Source organism: Pecten maximus, chromosome 16, assembly GCF_902652985.1.
Source record: "Pecten maximus chromosome 16, xPecMax1.1, whole genome shotgun sequence".
NCBI lineage: Eukaryota > Metazoa > Mollusca > Bivalvia > Pectinida > Pectinidae > Pecten > Pecten maximus.
In genome coordinates this window covers 11,366,492-11,384,614 of record NC_047030.1, presented here as the reverse complement: position 1 = coordinate 11,384,614, position 18,123 = coordinate 11,366,492, and the positions used below count along the sequence as shown (strand labels likewise).

The 18,123-nt window shown below is 36.6% G+C and overlaps 1 protein-coding gene across 1 annotated transcript; it reads left to right on the top strand.

Moving 5' to 3' along the window:
- Window positions 1-4,138: 4,138 nt before the first annotated feature.
- On the top strand, window positions 4,139-17,890 carry LOC117345249 (SUZ domain-containing protein 1-like). The gene is made up of 5 exons (XM_033908285.1): window positions 4,139-4,374; window positions 5,956-6,008; window positions 13,822-13,938; window positions 14,234-14,359; window positions 14,675-17,890. Exons 1-5 carry the CDS (start codon window positions 4,312-4,314, stop codon window positions 14,784-14,786), a joined length of 471 nt encoding a protein of 156 aa, XP_033764176.1. The 5' UTR covers window positions 4,139-4,311; the 3' UTR covers window positions 14,787-17,890.
- The last annotated feature ends 233 nt before the right edge of the window (window positions 17,891-18,123 follow it).

Below are 18,123 nucleotides of genomic sequence, written 5' to 3'. Positions count from 1 at the left end.
AGGCTTTGGGTTCTGTCCCCTGGCCGAGACATACCAGAGTCTTTAAAAATGGTAGTTGCTGCTCCTGCTTGGCGCTCGGCGAATTAGGAGTGGGACGACTGGTTCGCCCGTTGTCAGTATAATGTGACTGGGTGGGGTTTGCTGCTGGGTGTCTTCGGCAGTATGCTTCAGTGAGGTAGCACTATAAATCGGCAAAAGTTCCGGCCTATCACAAGGAGACTTAACACGAACATACCGCAGCCTCCCAAAACACACATACGCATTCATCACACTCATACATTTCGCACGCACGGGAGGCCGTCCTTAAATGACCTTAGCTGTTAATAGGACGTTAAACAAAATAAACCAAACCAAACCAAACCTTGGGGACGTGACAGAGAAATCCCAAACCTTCGGGGTTAAACTCTTGATTGTGAAATCGTATATGGATATCACTCCTCAGGTTGGAGATTGAAGGAAGGGGGAGATTCTATTAATCTGTAGGCCTATCATATAGGCCTAGAAGCGACATACAATTTATAATCTGAATATGTCTGACGTTAATATACTTTTGGTAGCGGATCGTACGTTACTAGCATAAGGAGTGTAGGCGCGAACCTACGTCACAAAAAAATAATTGTCAAATAAAAAAAATAGCCTTTCGCGAGAATGCGACGGGTTATACTCGGAAGAGGCTATTTCTGTTGTGACGTAGGTCCGCGCCTATACCCACTGTGGCTACTATAGTATATCAAAGCGGATAGTCAGAAACACTCGTACTATTCACACAAATGTTGCAATCCAAAAGCTCGAGTCGAGCATACAGTGTAGCCTAGTTTACTAAAACAAATAGCTTTCCATTACTGGAGATGTCGACGGATCATAGAATTTTGTCTGTCATTATTTTTCTTTCTTTCAGTGGTCATCGTGTGATCTATATTTTGTTTAAATGATGTCCTCATTGCTATGAATTGTCTTGAGTTAGAATTGCGGTTTCTTTTCTTTAACATGACGCCACCAAAAATTGAACAGTTGTTATAGAAAATCAGTAAATTCCACAGGTACTTGTGTATGGTGGCATATTTCTGCCATCGCGTTATTTTAGGTCGCGTTACGGTAACACGACTTGTCGAGATAATTATGTCGACAAGTCGTGTTATTAACACGGGAAGTCATGTTACTATGACGACCTGTCGCGATGACTTATCAAGTTAGGTTATCGCGGATCTCGACCTAAAATGTGCTTTTGCCCAGGTATGCCATCTACTTACGTTATAAATAGACACCCAGCCGTTACGGAACGTCTCGGGCTTTACACGCGTATACATAATGCGAAATACATACATATATGAAATGATTAAAGACATGTCAAAATCAACAAAGACAAATAAACAAAGATTTGATTATACACAAATAACAACTATTAGTCAAGTAATTTAGAAAAGTAACTAATCTCTCATTGCAATGATATGAATAATTTGCGATATAATCCTGCATGTACCATTGGATGAGTGTTATGACCATGAAGCGTCCATAAGGGCATTACTCAGGAGCATGTATATGATTATATATTTTACAAATTATGTTATATAGTAACACTATTATAATGCTATGGATGAATATCAAAATAAAATAAATTACATGAATAACATTTTAAAATCTTTAACCTTCTTGTAGCATTGCACACACTCCAACAAATATCATTCTGTGCATCTGTAAAATAAGTACTTCCATTTAAAGTCATATCTTGAGTGACAGCCATATTCATTATTAAACTGTACATCTTCAAGATGACTTGTATAAACTTTTGCCTTTCATCAGTATATAATGGGCATTCCAAGAAGAAATGAGAGAAAATTTCTATTTGACATCCACAGATACAATAAGGAAAATCTAGTTAAGTTGGTTGGCATCATTTCTTAACTGACACAATATAATATTCATTTTACCTATTACCACCATATCCAAATATAGAGGTACATTTATTTTCTTCTCTGTTTATTTTACTAATATTGTGTAACTCTTTTTAGTTCACCTGAGTAAACTTAGGTGACCATTTCTCATCTGTTTTCATCCGCCGTCATTTGTCGTTGGTCGTCCATCGTCCATCGTGTATTAACTTTTTATATCACATGAGATCAAGTCTTCGTCCGTCGTGCGTCCGTAAACAATTTACATTTTCAACTTCTTCTCAAAAACCACTGATTCAATTTCAATGAAATTTTTCAGGAACTATCTTTGGTGAAATATGCACCAACACTGTTAATTATAAGGTTCTCACCCCAGGGACTCTGAGGGGCTGGGCTAAAAGGGGTCAAATGGGCTAAACATTTTAAAATCTTCTTCTCCAGATGCAGATATGCTGGAAACCAATACTCTTCATAGTTGGAAGGGTCTTGGGGTGCTTTATCAAAATTGTGAATTTCATGACCCCCCAGACTCCACGTTTGCCCCAGGTGAGGGGGCAAAGTTTATATAGGAAAATGATACTTTTGGATATATTTAGTTTATTTTCTACTGGAAATCTTTCAAACTTGTTTGACATTATAACCATGGGATAAGAGTTTCATACTATGACATTTTTGACAGTATCCCATCCCCAGGGCCTAAGGGGTGTGGTCAATGTAGCTCCAACGAGCTGCATTGTAGTGATTTTCGTTCATCTTTCTGTAAGATAATAAAGAAATACATTTACTTCGATGTAATACGAAATATTAGCAAACTGTGCGGAATTTTCACATTTCTAGTATCTTAAGTTTAATTGCTATACTGTAAACAGACCTAGAGTATGACCGCTTTAGCCAAAACCATTTGTAACTGTCACATGGGTTTGGCAAGGACCTTTGTGATCTATATAGAAATAGAGGAAGAGGTACCAAAGTCGAGGGATCAAATATTTCATAGATAAACACATCTTAATGACTTTGGTTTGTACATATCCCGCTTGGTAACGGTAGGGACTGTGCCTTAGCTAATACAGCACTTGGTAAATAAGTTATTTGTTTGAATGAATAATTACAAATCTACATTATTGTTTTAGTATTACAGGATTAAAAAAACCCATATTAAGTTCATTACATTTGTACTTTAGGTCAGAGCAACTGTTCCCTGTCAGCCATGCGTAATAATATCAGTGTAAAGCCCGAGATGTTCCGAAACGGCTGGGTGTCCATTCATAACTTATCTCGACAACGTTAAGTAGATGGCATATCTGGGCAAAAGTACATTTTAAGTCGAGATCCGCGATAACCTGACTTGACCGGTCGTGATAAATTATCGCGACAGGTCGTCATAGTAACACGACTTGCCGTGTTAATAACACGACTGGTCGACATAATTATCTCGACAAGTCGTGTTACCGTAACGCGACCTAAAATAACACGATGGCAGAAATATGCCACCATACTTGTGGACGTGATTATGATGTTTTTAATCAAATTGTTACATTATAGACGAGTAAAGTATCGTATTACAATTAATCACATGCTTAATTTGTGAAAAAGTATATTGTACCTTGACCTTATAAATACTATGTAGTATTTATAAAGCCAAGGTACGATTTAATTTTTTTTAACAATTGAGCATGTGATTAATTGTAATACGATAATTCACTCGTCTATAATGTAACATTTTGATTACTATAACATCATAATCATGTCCACATGTACCTGTGGTAAAATTCATGCTTTGTTCGTTTAGCATATATGTATTGTAGCTTCGTGTTTCTATCTTATTATAAATATGTATATATTAATTTATATTTTAGTATATATTTTAATATATTTTCTTTTGTATATCAGATCTAGGGGCATTCGTTTTATCTATGTAGTATATCACAGGGGAAATCGGACTAGTAGACATCAGTGTGTCTAATACTGTGTAATGTTTGTATTTAGGGCCAGAGGAAACTCGGACTACCAAACATCAGTTTGGAAATGGAGCCAGGATTCGAGTACGTCTCTATTAGATATAAATAAGCAAAACTGAAATTAATTTTCAACGTTTTATATGAATTTTCTATATCATATATTACATACAATGATGAGCTAGTTTTTAGATTTTTTTTCAGTGTTTTTATTACAGACCGGGAAATCCGGATTTAACATACCGGTAGCCGTTTCTTCTTTTAACGTTTGATTTCCGTTCCAAATTCTGGTAGTCGTAAACTGCATCGAACTTTTTCATTTGACGTTGGGTAGGATTTCACCGTTAATGGAATGCCAGTCGAATTGCAATCTTAGGAAATGTATAGAAGTAGTTCATCTTTTCGACAATAGTTTGGTTAATTTGAGTATTACCTTAAGAGGTCTGCCGATAAACTGCTGATTGGTCATGGCAGAAGATGGTGCAGAAGTAACTGTTCTTGACAGTTGGGAGGAACTTGACGACAGCAGGGTATTTTGCTTGTTTATCAACACTTTATAATGATACGTTTTTCATTATACCTTACATGTGATAGAAATATTTCATCGTTATAGATAAAAAAAATGGCATTGTTTTGAATGTACCTTCAGTTATGTAAGAGGTAGGGAAATCGAACAAGAGGAACACAATTAAAAGAGAGGTACATCTGCATGTTCCTCTCTTTTATCACTTGATTGTATACAAATGTGTTCAAATCGAGGAGAGTTTATCAGCTGAGCTGTGTAGTAGATGATGAGCAACATATGTGTTCCTCTTGCCTTTGATTATGTGTACTATAGGCAGTCCACAGGGGCATGTCTATAGTCTTATATTAAAAAATAGCCAGAAATACCTATACATATATATTGACAATATATATATATATAGGTATTTCTGGCTATTTTATATATGACAATATATAAAGGTATTTCTGGCTATTTTTTAAATGTAAGACTAGACATGCCCCTGTGGCTAGTCCATGTCACCTGATCACCAATACCATAAAATTCTGTAATCGGTCATAAACAGGCAGTCTTAGAATTCTGGAGCCTGCGATAATGGTAAGTTTTAGCAGACTAATTACATAAATGATACCATATATTATAATATATTATCATAAAAGTTTGTTCATATCAGATACTGAAATTTTAATTTGACCTGTGAAAGCATAGCTCTACCTATGTATCTGGACTAGCCTGCGGGATTGAAGTGTGCATGTGACCTAAACCTCAAACAAGGATGCCTGCTACATTGTTTGATTCAGGGCATCCAGTTGACCCTTGATTTTTTGCAATTTCAGAAGTCAAATCACCTTTTCTCGGAAATATGAAGGGTCAAAACATTAAGTCAAATAGACATGCTCCTTCAAACTCAAGAGTCAAATCTGATTTTGGAGAGTCAAAAACATACTCTCGAGGGTCTACTGGATGCCCTGGTATGATTCATATATGAAAATAATTGATGAAATATTAACAAACCAGGTACATTGACAAAAACCTTCCAAATGAAGTCCATATTATTATTGATTAGATTTCTTCCTACAATAGGTGTAGATGGACTTGCTATTATACACAAATACAGACCCCATGTTCACTACACTGGAATGTCATGATAATGAGATTTCTTCATGTTCATGTTATATATCTATCTGAAACATCATCTGTTATATAATTATGGAGTTAACTGGAATATATGCTATTGGGTCTATACATCTGATAAAACATCAGAACCTTTCATATTAGTCTATAGTAAGAAGCATGCTAAATGTTGGTAATTTAATGCTTAAGTTGCATTCAAATAATTTTAGATTATGAAGACTGAATTCTTCAAATCTGTATATCAAGTCAGATGTCAATCGATTTCACAGTTTTCTTCTCAAAAGTTCAAGCGGTCTAGATTGTTTATATATGCATATTGAATTCTTTAAATAAAAAAAAATCATATTCAAAAATCATACTGGACAGTTTTTTTAAATGTTAAAATACTCATGATCATCAACAGATTGGTTATAATATTTCAAGAGATCGTTTCATATTACCCATTTTCATTTATAATGCTGTTTATAATTCTCAGGTTCTCAATAAAAAATTGAAAGAAATAAAGATTTCAAACCAGGATGACAAGAAGTAAGTATGAAACCAAATTGTATACAAATAAGTTGCATTTACATTGTAATCCACTCCGTTTCTTAGAAAACTATGGGGTGTTGTATCAGTTTATAAAAGATTTGTTCTGCTACTGTAAAAAAATCCCTGTAATTTGTGCACCAGTGTAATTTGCGCAGGTACTTTTTAGGGGCTGAAAATGCTGGGAAAAAACTTCTCTCTGTATATTTTGCACATGAAAAATTTTGACCAAAAACAATGTCCAGGAGGTCCCGAAATTGATGTATGAAAATGATACTAACACAGATCAGGTATTTGTTTGTAAACTTGCTATTTATATTTTTAGCCCACAATCATCAGATGGTGGGCTATTCAAATCGCCCTGCGTCCGTGGTCCGTCGTCCGTCCCTCCCTCCGTCCGTCCGTCCGTCCGTAAACAATTCTTGTTATCGCTAATCCTCAGAGAGTACTGAAGGGATCTTTCCCAAATTTCATATGTGGGTTCCCCTTGGTGCCTAGTTATGCATATTGCATTTTGAGACCAATTGGAAAACAACATGGCCGACAGGCAGCCATTTTGGATTTTGACAATTGAAGTTTGTTATCGCTATTTCTGAGAAAGTACTGAAGGGATCTTTCTCAAATTTCATATGTAGGCTTCCCTTGGTGCCTAGTTATGCATATTGCATTTTGAGACCAATCGGAAAACAACATGGCCGACAGGCAGCCATCTTGGATTTTGACAATTGAAGTTTGTTATCGCTATTTCTGAGAAAGTACTGAAGGGATCTTTCTCAAATTTCATATGTAGGCTTCCCTTGGTGCCTAGTTATGCATATTGCATTTTGAGACCAATTGGAAAACAACATGGCTGACAGGCAGCCATCTTGGATTTTGATAATTGAAGTTTGTTATCGCTATTTCTGAGAAAGTACTGAAGGGATCTTTCTCAAATTTCATATGTAGACTCCCCTTGGTGCCTAGTTATGCATATTGCATTTTGAGACCAATCGAAAAACAACATGGCCGACAGGCAGCCATCTTGGATTTTGATAATTGAAGTTTGTTATCGCTATTTCTGAGAAAGTACTGAAGGGATCTTTCTTAAATTTCATTTGTAGGTTCCCCTTGGTGCCTAGTTATGCATATTGCATTTTGAGACCAATCGGAAAACAACATGGCCGACAGGCAGCCATCTTGGATTTTGACAATTGAAGTTTGTTATCGCTATTTCTGAGAAAGTACTGAAGGGATCTTTCTCAAATTTCATATGTAGATTTCCCTTGGTGCCTAGTTATGCATAGTACTGAAGGGATCTTTCTCAAATTTCATATGTAGATTCCCCTTGGTGCTTAGTTATGCATATTGCATTTTGAGACCAATCGGAAAACAACATGGCCGACAGGCAGCCATCTTGGATTTTGACAATTGAAGTTTGTTATCGTTATTTCTCAGAAACTTATGCAGGGATCTTTCTGAAATTTCATATAAAGGTTCCTCTTGGTGCCTAGTTATGCATATTGCGTTTTGAGACCAATTGGAAAACAACATGGCCGACAGGCAGCCATCTTGGATTTTGACAATTGAAGTTTGTTATCGCTATTTCTCAGATACTTATGAAGGGATCTTTCTGAAATTTCATATGTAGGTTTCCCTCGGTGCCTAGTTATGCATATTGCATTTTGAGACTAATCTGAAAACAACATGGCCGACAGGCAGTCATCTTTGATTTTGACAATTGAAGTTTGTTATCACTATTTCTCAGAAAGTACTGAAGGGATATTTCTGAAATTTCATATGTAGGTTACCCTCTGTGCCTTGTTATGCATATTGCATTTTGAGACTATTCGGAAAACAACATGGCCGACAGGCAGTCATCTTGGATTTTGACAATTGAAGTTTGTTATCGCTATTTCTCAGAAAGTACTGAAGGGATCTTTCTCAAATTTCATATGTAGGTTTCCCTCAGTGCGTAGTTATGCATATTGCATTTTGAGACCAATCGGAAAACAACATGGCCGAGAGGCAGCCATCTTGGATTTTGACAATTGAAGATTGTTATCGCTATTTATCAGAAATTGCTGAAAGGATCTTTCTCAAATTTCATATGTAGACTCCCCTTGGTGCCTAGTTATGCATATTGCATTTTGAGACCAATCGGAAAACAACATGGCCGACAGGCAGCCATCTTGGATTTTGACAATTGAAGTTTGTTATCGCTATTTCTGAGAAAGTACTGAAGGGATCTTTCTCAAATTTCATATGTAGATTTCCCTTGGTGCCTAGTTATGCATATTGCATTTTGAGACCAATCGGAAAACAACATGGCCGACAGGCAGCCATCTTGGATTTTGACAATTGAAGTTGTTATCGCTATTTCTCAGAAACTTATGCAGGGATCTTTCTGAAATTTCATATAAAGGTCCTCTTGGTGCCTAGTTATGCATATTGCGTTTTGAGACCAATTGGAAAACAACATGGCCGACAGGCAGCCATCTTGGATTTTGACATTGAAGTTTGTTATCGCTATTTCTCAGATACTTATGAAGGGATCTTTCTGAAATTTCATATGTAGGTTTCCCTCGGTGCCTAGTTATGCATATTGCATTTTGAGACTAATCTGAAAACAACATGGCCGACAGGCAGTCATCTTTGATTTGACAATTGAAGTTGTTATCACTATTTCTCAGAAAGTACTGAAGGGATATTTCTGAAATTTCATATGTAGGTTACCCTCTGTGCCTTGTTATGCATATTGCATTTTGAGACTATTCGGAAAACAACATGGCCGACAGGCAGTCATCTTGGATTTGACAATTGAAGTTTGTTATCGCTATTTCTCAGAAAGTACTGAAGGGATCTTTCTCAAATTTCATATGTAGGTTTCCCTCAGTGCGTAGTTATGCATATTGCATTTTGACATGGCCGACAGGCAGCCATCTTGGATTTTGACAATTGAAGATTGTTATCGCTATTTATCAGAAATTGCTGAAAGGATCTTTCTCAAATTTCATATGTAGACTCCCCTTGGTGCCTAGTTATGCATATTGCATTTTGAGACCAATCAGAAAACAACATGGCCGACAGGCAGCCATCTTGGATTTTGACAATTGAAGTTTGTTATCGCTATTTCTGAGAAAGTACTGAAGGGATCTTTCTCAAATTTCATATGTAGATTCCCCTTGGTGCCTAGTTATGCATATTGCATTTTGAGACCAATCGGAAAACAACATGGCCGACAGGCAGCCATCTTGGATTTTGACAATTGAAGTTTGTTATCGCTATTTCTCAGAAACTTATGAAGGGATCTTTCTGAAATTTCATATAAAGGTTCCTCTTGGTGCCTAGTTATGCATATTGCGTTTGGAGACCAATTGGAAAACAACATGGCCGACAGGCAGCCATCTTGGATTTTGACAATTGAAGTTTGTTATCGCTATTTCTCAGATACTTATGAAGGGATCTTTCTGAAATTTCATATGTAGGTTTCCCTCGGTGCCTAGTTATGCATATTGCATTTTGAGACTAATCTGAAAACAACATGGCCGACAGGCAGCCATCTTTGATTTTGACAATTGAAGTTTGTTATCACTATTTCTCAAAAAGTACTGAAGGGATCTTTCTGAAATTTCATATGTAGGTTACCCTCTGTGCCTAGTTATGCATATTGCATTTTGAGACCAATCGGAAAACAACATGGCCGACAGGCAGCCATCTTGGATTTTGACAATTGAAGTTTGTTATCGCTATTTCTGAGAAAGTACTGAAGGGATCTTTCTCAAATTTCATATGTAGGCTTCCCTTGGTGCCTAGTTATGCATATTGCATTTTGAGACCAATCGGAAAACAACATGGCCGACAGGCAGCCATCTTGGATTTTGACAATTGAAGTTTGTTATCGCTATTTCTGAGAAATTGCTGAAAGGATCTTTCTCAAATTTCATATGTAGACTCCCCTTGGTGCCTAGTTATGCATATTGCATTTTGAGACCAATCGGAAAACAACATGGCCGACAGGCAGCCATCTTGGATTTTGACAATTGAAGTTTGTTATCGCTATTTCTGAGAAAGTACTGAAGGGATCTTTCTCAAATTTCATATGTAGATTTCCCTTGGTGCCTAGTTATGCATATTGCATTTTGAGACCAATCGGAAAACAACATGGCCGACAGGCAGCCATCTTGGATTTTGACAATTGAAGTTTGTTATCGCTATTTCTCAGAAACTTATGCAGGGATCTTTCTGAAATTTCATATAAAGGTTCCTCTTGGTGCCTAGTTATGCATATTGCGTTTTGAGACCAATTGGAAAACAACATGGCCGACAGGCAGCCATCTTGGATTTTGACAATTGAAGTTTGTTATCGCTATTTCTCAGATACTTATGAAGGGATCTTTCTGAAATTTCATATGTAGGTTTCCCTCGGTGCCTAGTTATGCATATTGCATTTTGAGACTAATCTGAAAACAACATGGCCGACAGGCAGTCATCTTTGATTTTGACAATTGAAGTTTGTTATCACTATTTCTCAGAAAGTACTGAAGGGATATTTCTGAAATTTCATATGTAGGTTACCCTCTGTGCCTTGTTATGCATATTGCATTTTGAGACTATTCGGAAAACAACATGGCCGACAGGCAGTCATCTTGGATTTTGACAATTGAAGTTTGTTATCGCTATTTCTCAGAAAGTACTGAAGGGATCTTTCTCAAATTTCATATGTAGGTTTCCCTCAGTGCGTAGTTATGCATATTGCATTTTGAGACCAATCGGAAAACAACATGGCCGACAGGCAGCCATCTTGGATTTTGACAATTGAAGTTTGTTATCGCTATTTCTCAGATACTTATGAAGGGATCTTTCTGAAATTTCATATGTAGGTTTCCCTCGGTGCCTAGTTATGCATATTGCATTTTGAGACTAATCTGAAAACAACATGGCCGACAGGCAGCCATCTTTGATTTTGACAATTGAAGTTTGTTATCACTATTTCTCAAAAAGTACTGAAGGGATCTTTCTGAAATTTCATATGTAGGTTACCCTCTGTGCCTAGTTATGCATATTGCATTTTGAGACTATTCGGAAAACAACATGGCCGACAGGCAGTCATCTTGGATTTTGACAATTGAAGATTGTTATCGCTATTTCTCAGAAAGTACTGAAGGGATCTTTCTCAAATTTCATATGTAGGTTTCCCTCAGTGCGTAGTTATGCATATTGCATTTTGAGACCAATCGAAAAACAACATGGCCGAGAGGCAGCCATCTTGGATTTTGACAATTGAAGATTGTTATCGCTATTTATCAGAAATTGCTGAAAGGATCTTTCTGAATTTCATTTGTAGGTTGCCCTCTGTGTCTAGTTATACATATTGGATTTTGAGACCAGTCAGAAAACAACCTGGCTGACAGGCAGCCATCTTGTATTTTGAAAATTGAAGTTTGTTATCGCTATTGTACAGAAGGTACTGAAGGGATCTTTCTCAAATTTCATATGTAGGTTCCCCTTGGTCCCTGGTATTGCATTTTGGGACCAATCGGAAAACAACATGGCCGACAGACAGCCATTATTGCTAAATCTTAAATTTTATATATAGGTTCCCCTTGTTTGAAAAGTACTAGATCTAGAGGGCTGTTTCTGAATTTACACAGATTAGGAAGACTTAGAAGAAGGGAAAAGTAGAGAAAAGATCAATCTGACATGGAACCTATAAAGATCATTCAATGGTGGGCGCCAAGATCCCTCTGGTTTCCCTTCTAAAATCTGTCCAAGAATACTTTCATTTTTAACCAAACTCGGCATATAAAAAAACATGTGTAGTTTGATCACCAAGTGTGTATGTCTGGTATTTAAAGCAATTGATGAGGCCATTTTATCAAGCTATGGATTGGCTTGTAAACTTAGTTAGTAACTGATTTACCGCCTACATGACTTGGCCTGTTACTAGGTTTTGTTTCACAGACCTTATTTGGTTGTCTGTTGACATGAAACTTGAAAACTCTATTGTCTATTATCACTTTTTTAGCCCACCATCATCAGATGGTGGGCTATTCAATCGCCCTGCGTCCGTGGTCCGTGGTCCGTCCGTCCGTCCCTCCGTCCGTAAACAATTCTTGTTATCGCTAATCCTCCGAAAGTACTGAAGGGATCTTTCTCAAATTTCATATATGGGTTCCCCTTGGTGCCTAGTTATGCATATTGCATTTTGAGACCTATCGGAAAACAACATGGCCGACAGGCAGCCATCTTGGATTTTGACAATTGAAGTTTGTTATCGCTATTTCTGAGAAAGTACTGAAGGGATCTTTCTCAAATTTCATATGTAGGCTCCCCTTGGTGCCTAGTTATGCATATTGCATTTTGAGACCAATCGGAAAACAACATGGCCGACAGGCAGCCATCTTGGATTTTGATAATTAAAGATTTTTATCGCTATTTCTGAGAAAGTACTGAAGGGATCTTTCTCAAATTTCATATGTAGATTCCCCTTGGTGCCTAGTTATGCATATTGCATTTTGAGACCAATCGGAAAACAACATGGCCGACAGGCAGCCATCTTGGATTTTGATAATTGAAGTTTTTTATCGCTATTTCTTAGAAAGTACTGAAGGGATCTTTCTCAAATTTCATATGTAGGCTACCCTTGGTACCTAGTTATGCATATTGCATTTTGAGATCTATCAGAAAACAACATGGCCGACAGGCAGCCATCTTGGATTTTGACAATTGAAGTTTGTTATCGCTATTTCTCTGAAAGTAGTGAAAGGATCTTTTTGAAATTTCATATATAGGTTCCCCTTGGTGCCTGGTTATGCATATTACATTTTGAGACCTAGCGGAAAACAACGTGGCCGACAGGCAGCCATCTTAGATTTTGACAATTGAAGTTTGTTATCGCTATTTCTCAGAAAGTACTGAAGGGATTTTTCTCAAATTTCATATATAGGTTCCCCTTGGTGCCTTGTTATGCATATTACATTTTGAGACCTAGCGGAAAACAACATGGCCGACAGGCAGCCATCTTAGATTTTGACAATTGAAGTTTGTTATCGCTATTTTTGAGAAAGTACTGAAGGGATCTTTCTCAAACATTTTTTGTAAGTTCCCCTTGGTCTGTAGTTCTGCATATTGCATCTTGGGACCAATAGGAAAACAACATGGCCGACAGGCAGCCATCTTGGATTTTGACAATTGAAGTTTGTTATCGCTATTTATCAGAAATTGCTGAAGGGATCTTTCTGAAATTTCATTTGTAGGTTGCCCTCTGTGCCTAGTTATGCATATTGGATTTTGAGACCAGTCAGAAAACAACCTGCCCGACAGGCAGCCATCTTGTATTTTGACAATTGAAGATTGTTATCGCTATTTTACAGAAGGTACTGAAGGGATCTTTCTCAAATTTCATATGTAGGTTCCCCTTGGTCCCTGGTGTTGCATTTTGGGACCAATCCGAAAACAACACACAGCCATAATCGCTAAATCTTAAATTTTATATATAGGTTACCCTTGTTTGAAAAGTACTAGAGGGCTGTTTCTGAATTTACACAGATTAGTAAGACTTAGAGGAAGGGAAAAGTAGAGAAAAGATCAATCTGACATGGAACCTATAAAGATCATTCAATGGTGGGCGCCAAGATCCCTCTGGGATCTCTTGTATCTGTTGAAGTCAGCTGCTGTAAACATAGCTAGTATAAACACATATGCACATGTTTGTTGACATGAATGAAAAAAATAATTTATTAACCAAAAGATTAAGTTCAAATTGAAGGGACAATTTGAAATTGAAAAATTGAAAATGATTTAAAATGTCACTGTTTTCCTTAAAAAATTGCAGAACAGCAGGTGCTCTGGTGTTGGAAAATCAGGATCGAACACAATACCAACCTCAAGTACGAATTCTAAAACGCAGATCGGACCCTGGCACAGTCACCACTTCACAGCAGGATTCAAGGTTATTTCTCAATGATGAATAGGACTGAATCCTGATATTTATATCTATTAAAAAACAAAGGCCAGCCTTTTACGATGCTGTATTGCCATACTGATAAGCTATCTAGAGGCTGCATTATCACTTCTCTGGTTAATAGAATGAATCTAACACATATACAAAAAGTTATATTTAATATTGTGTTTAAAACAATGTCACTTTAACTCAGCCAAGGTATTTTTACAACTGTAACAGAAATAAAAGAATAAAACCACAAAATATCACAATTGAAGCATGATACATGTTCTGTTTGATACAGCAAAGTGAATGCCAACAAGCACAACAAGACACTGGAGCAAAGAGAAAAAGAGTATGCAGAAGCCAGATTAAGGATACTCGGATCAGCCTCTGGTGGATTTGAGACTGAACAAACAATAGACAATAGGTATGTATTATGAAGATCGTTAATCGCCGGAAAATCTTGTCTTAATGAAAATTAGGCTAAAGCATAAGTTTGTTGGGAAGATTCAGATAAAATAATTCCATTGCCAGAAGCCAGGAAAGATAAATTTGTTCCACCCAATTGTGAATTGGATCATCCCATGAATTTAGACAAAATTTGTGACAACAGGCATAATGATCACAGATATATACTGTGTGTGATATATATTTAGTAGAAAGTATAATCTGGTTTGGAAAGTAAAAGATTTCATGGAAAATAAACAGTACTGGTCAAATTAATTTCTAACTTTGAATCCAGTTTCAGGCCTTCACCAAGGCAAGCCCAGCAGAACAATAATAACAATGCCACTGAAATATTACGACAGCCACGGGGGCCTGACGGATCTAAAGGTTTTGATCAACAAAGGTAGTACACAACAGGTATGGAAAAAAACTGTAAAGTAAGCTCATTGTAATTTGAAGAACTTGTGTAAGGCACAGGGGTCTTGTTGGTGATAGGCAATTATCAATATTGACCACCTGACAGTAATCCAGGTATAAACAGGATATACTGTTTACTGACATGAACATTGAGTTACCTGGGTTACTGACAACAAAAAGTGAGCTACCTGGGTTACTGACAACAAGAAGTGAGCTGTCTAGGTTGCTGATATGAACATTGAGTTGCCTTGATTACTGACAATAAAAGTGAGCTGGGTTTACTGACTTAAACAGGGAGCTACTTGTTTACCAGTGTGAATAAAGTAGGTTACCTTGGTTACCATCGTGAAAAGTGACCTGCTTTGGTATATGTACGCGAACAGTGAGCGTCCTTGGTTACCAATGTAAACAGAATGAGCTATCTTGGTTACCAATGCAAACAAGGCTTGGTTACGTACATGAAGAGTGAGCAACAGAACCAGGTAACCATCCTTAACAGTGAGCTTTCTTGATTACTGATGTAAACAAAGTGAGTTACCTCGGTTATTGATGTGAAGAGTGAGCTACCATGATTACTTAATGATAGGTGAACTACAGTACCTGTTTACCAACTTGAACAGTGAGCTATCTTGGCTACCAGTGCAAAGAGTGAGGTACCATGGTTATCTTCCTAAACAGTGAACTACAGTACCTGTTTACCCTTGAAAAATGAGCTATCTTGGCTACCAGTGCAAACAGTGAACTACCGTGGTTATCTTCTTGAACCGTGGGCTACAGTACCTGGTTACCAGCTTGAAACTGTGAACTTTCTTGATTACCAGTGCAAACAGTGAACTACTGTGGTTCTCTTCCTAAACTGAACTACAGTACCTGTTTACCAACTTGAGCAGTGAACTATCGCGATTACCAGTGCACACAGTGAACTACCGTGGTTATTTTCGTGAACCGTGAGCTACAGTACCTGGTTACCAGCTTGAACAGTGAACTACCTTGGTTACTGAGATGTTAACAAAGCAAGCTGTTAGGTTGCAAATATATTTTAAACAATGGGATCTACAGACATACAACACTTGCTGACGAGAATCTGTCTGGGCTACTATCGTGAAAAAAGTGAGCTAATGTAGTTACAGTCACGATCAAGGAATGACCTGGGCTACTGGCTGTAATAGGGAGTCTGGTCTTGAAGGAAGATACAAGTACATGGATTTCTGGTACCCAGAGCTAAGAAGTTCCAATGATTTCTCCAAGGCTAGATCCACTCAGTGCAATACATATGGTTAAATTCTTGTTTGTAATCTTCCTGTGTTCATAATCTGTCAAACGTAAGTAGCGCTGTGTAAGCAACATTAGTTATTATCTCCCTTGGTTTGATAATGTATTACCTCCTTGGATTGACAAACCTCCCTGCTAGAAGCATTTCTGATGAACAAAGATTAACTACTGTTTGAGTAAATAGTATCTGTCTTGAAAAAAGAGTTGTTATCTCCAGAGTACATAGAAGTTCTGGTAACATTCTTTTGATGCACTTAGTAGGAAATCAATACCTGACCAGCAATAAGTCTTTTCCACTGGGTTGTCTCCCCTGCCATGAAAGAGTAGAAATGTGCCTTGAAATAAACAAAGATATAATTGATTTGTGATATTTGATATATCACATTGTATGTATCCAGTCCATTCAGGAATGATAATCATAGTTAATTGGTTCAGAGCTTATCTTTAAATTCCAATTTTTTTTAGTTATAGATTATATTGAACATGAATGTGCTATGGCTAGGGGCATAATGTGCTCAGCCATACTTTCCATACATTTGTGTCTCCGTCCAGCACACAAATTTTCATTATGTCTCAAATAGATCTTGACTTTACGCTGCCATCAAAGAGTTAAGACTGGTAAAGGGGTCATAGACTCAGATCATATTGTTCTTTGAAAGGTTTTTCATGTAAACTACACGTATTCATGGAATATCACAATACTATTTAATACAAGATGTGTTCATTTATAGGCATTCAGAGAGTCGGTATCAATGCATTAAGTAAGGTTACAAAACAAATATAAAAGGGAATATTTTTGTATTACAAGAAAAATAAATATGGCTTTGTATAATAGTAAAGTTAAAAAAGTTTTTTTTTTTTTTGGTTGCATTGTTTGATAATAAAGAGTTGACCAGTTTGATATGACAAATATTTCACTTACAGATGAAAATTTGGATTTTCTTATTTGGTGTTGCAAAGTTTTGTTAACATTTAGGAAGTTATATGCTGCTGTAATTTAGACAATGTGTCTGTATTACATAATTACATTATTTTACATATAGATGTACATGTAAGTGAATACGATTTTATGTACCTGCAGCAAAATGTTTGATATCAAAATAACCATTTAAGATTTTAATGGCTGCTCAATATATGTAAACCATCAGGTGTTAAAAAAAAAGTATAAAAATCTGACACATGGAAATTAGATAAATACAACTTCATTATTTCCTATGTCCACTGACAAACATATCATATAGTTTAGGGGGGGCATTTGCCCACCTTCCCTAAATTACCCTTGCCAAAATAGATCTTAACATTTTATGATATCATAAAACACATGTATCATGAATTTATTAAAAATGTTAAGAAGCTGCATTTTACGTCATTTATTTGTTATTATCGTCAGGTTAATAATGACGAATGAATAAGTATTAAAAGGAATTTTCAATAAATATGCCAAAATAAATGTACTAAAATTCAAATAAAGTATTACAGAAACAACAGAGAATACCGACATAGTAATTATATATCATGAAACCATGATTATATTTAACAACTGATAAAACAATGGGCACAACAGAAGAGCTAGAATTACACAGAGATCATTGAAAAAGTACAAGGAGAATATAAGACCAGGTGTTCTGAAAGTGCTGGCATCTTTTGCTTCATCGATGTCTGACACTTGTCTTAGAAAATCTAGGTGAAAATCCTTAAAATGAGAATTAGAGTGGTTACAATGGAACTTAATATTTCACAGGGTAATAGAAGATTTTCTTAATGAGATCATGAGTTGATAATAAAACTTAACCTTGGTTTTCATCAACCTGCACCATCTTGAGACCTTGTGTTGTTAAATTTCTGTCAGTAGCCTATATCTGTCACAGAAATTATGATAATGGAAACAAATCCTTTACTATTGGATCAACTGGGACATGTATACACTGTAGGTAGAAGAAGCAGGGATATTACTCTCTACAGATTGAAAATTAACAATTGGGAAATAGAAATCATCACACTTCTCATGCAGCTTAGATGTAAGCTGTCCCTATTGGTTACATCATAAGTAAAGAT

Excerpts from the sequence above, each read along its gene's own strand:
- LOC117345249 (XM_033908285.1), top strand. The coding sequence starts at position 4,312 with ATGGCAGAAGATGGTGCAGAAGTAACTGTTCTTGACAGTTGGGAGGAA. Across the intron at positions 4,375-5,955 it reads AGGAACTTGACGACAGCAGG|GTTCTCAATAAAAAATTGAA; the intron begins GTATTTTGCTTG and ends TATAATTCTCAG. Across the intron at positions 6,009-13,821 it reads TCAAACCAGGATGACAAGAA|AACAGCAGGTGCTCTGGTGT; the intron begins GTAAGTATGAAA and ends AAAAAATTGCAG.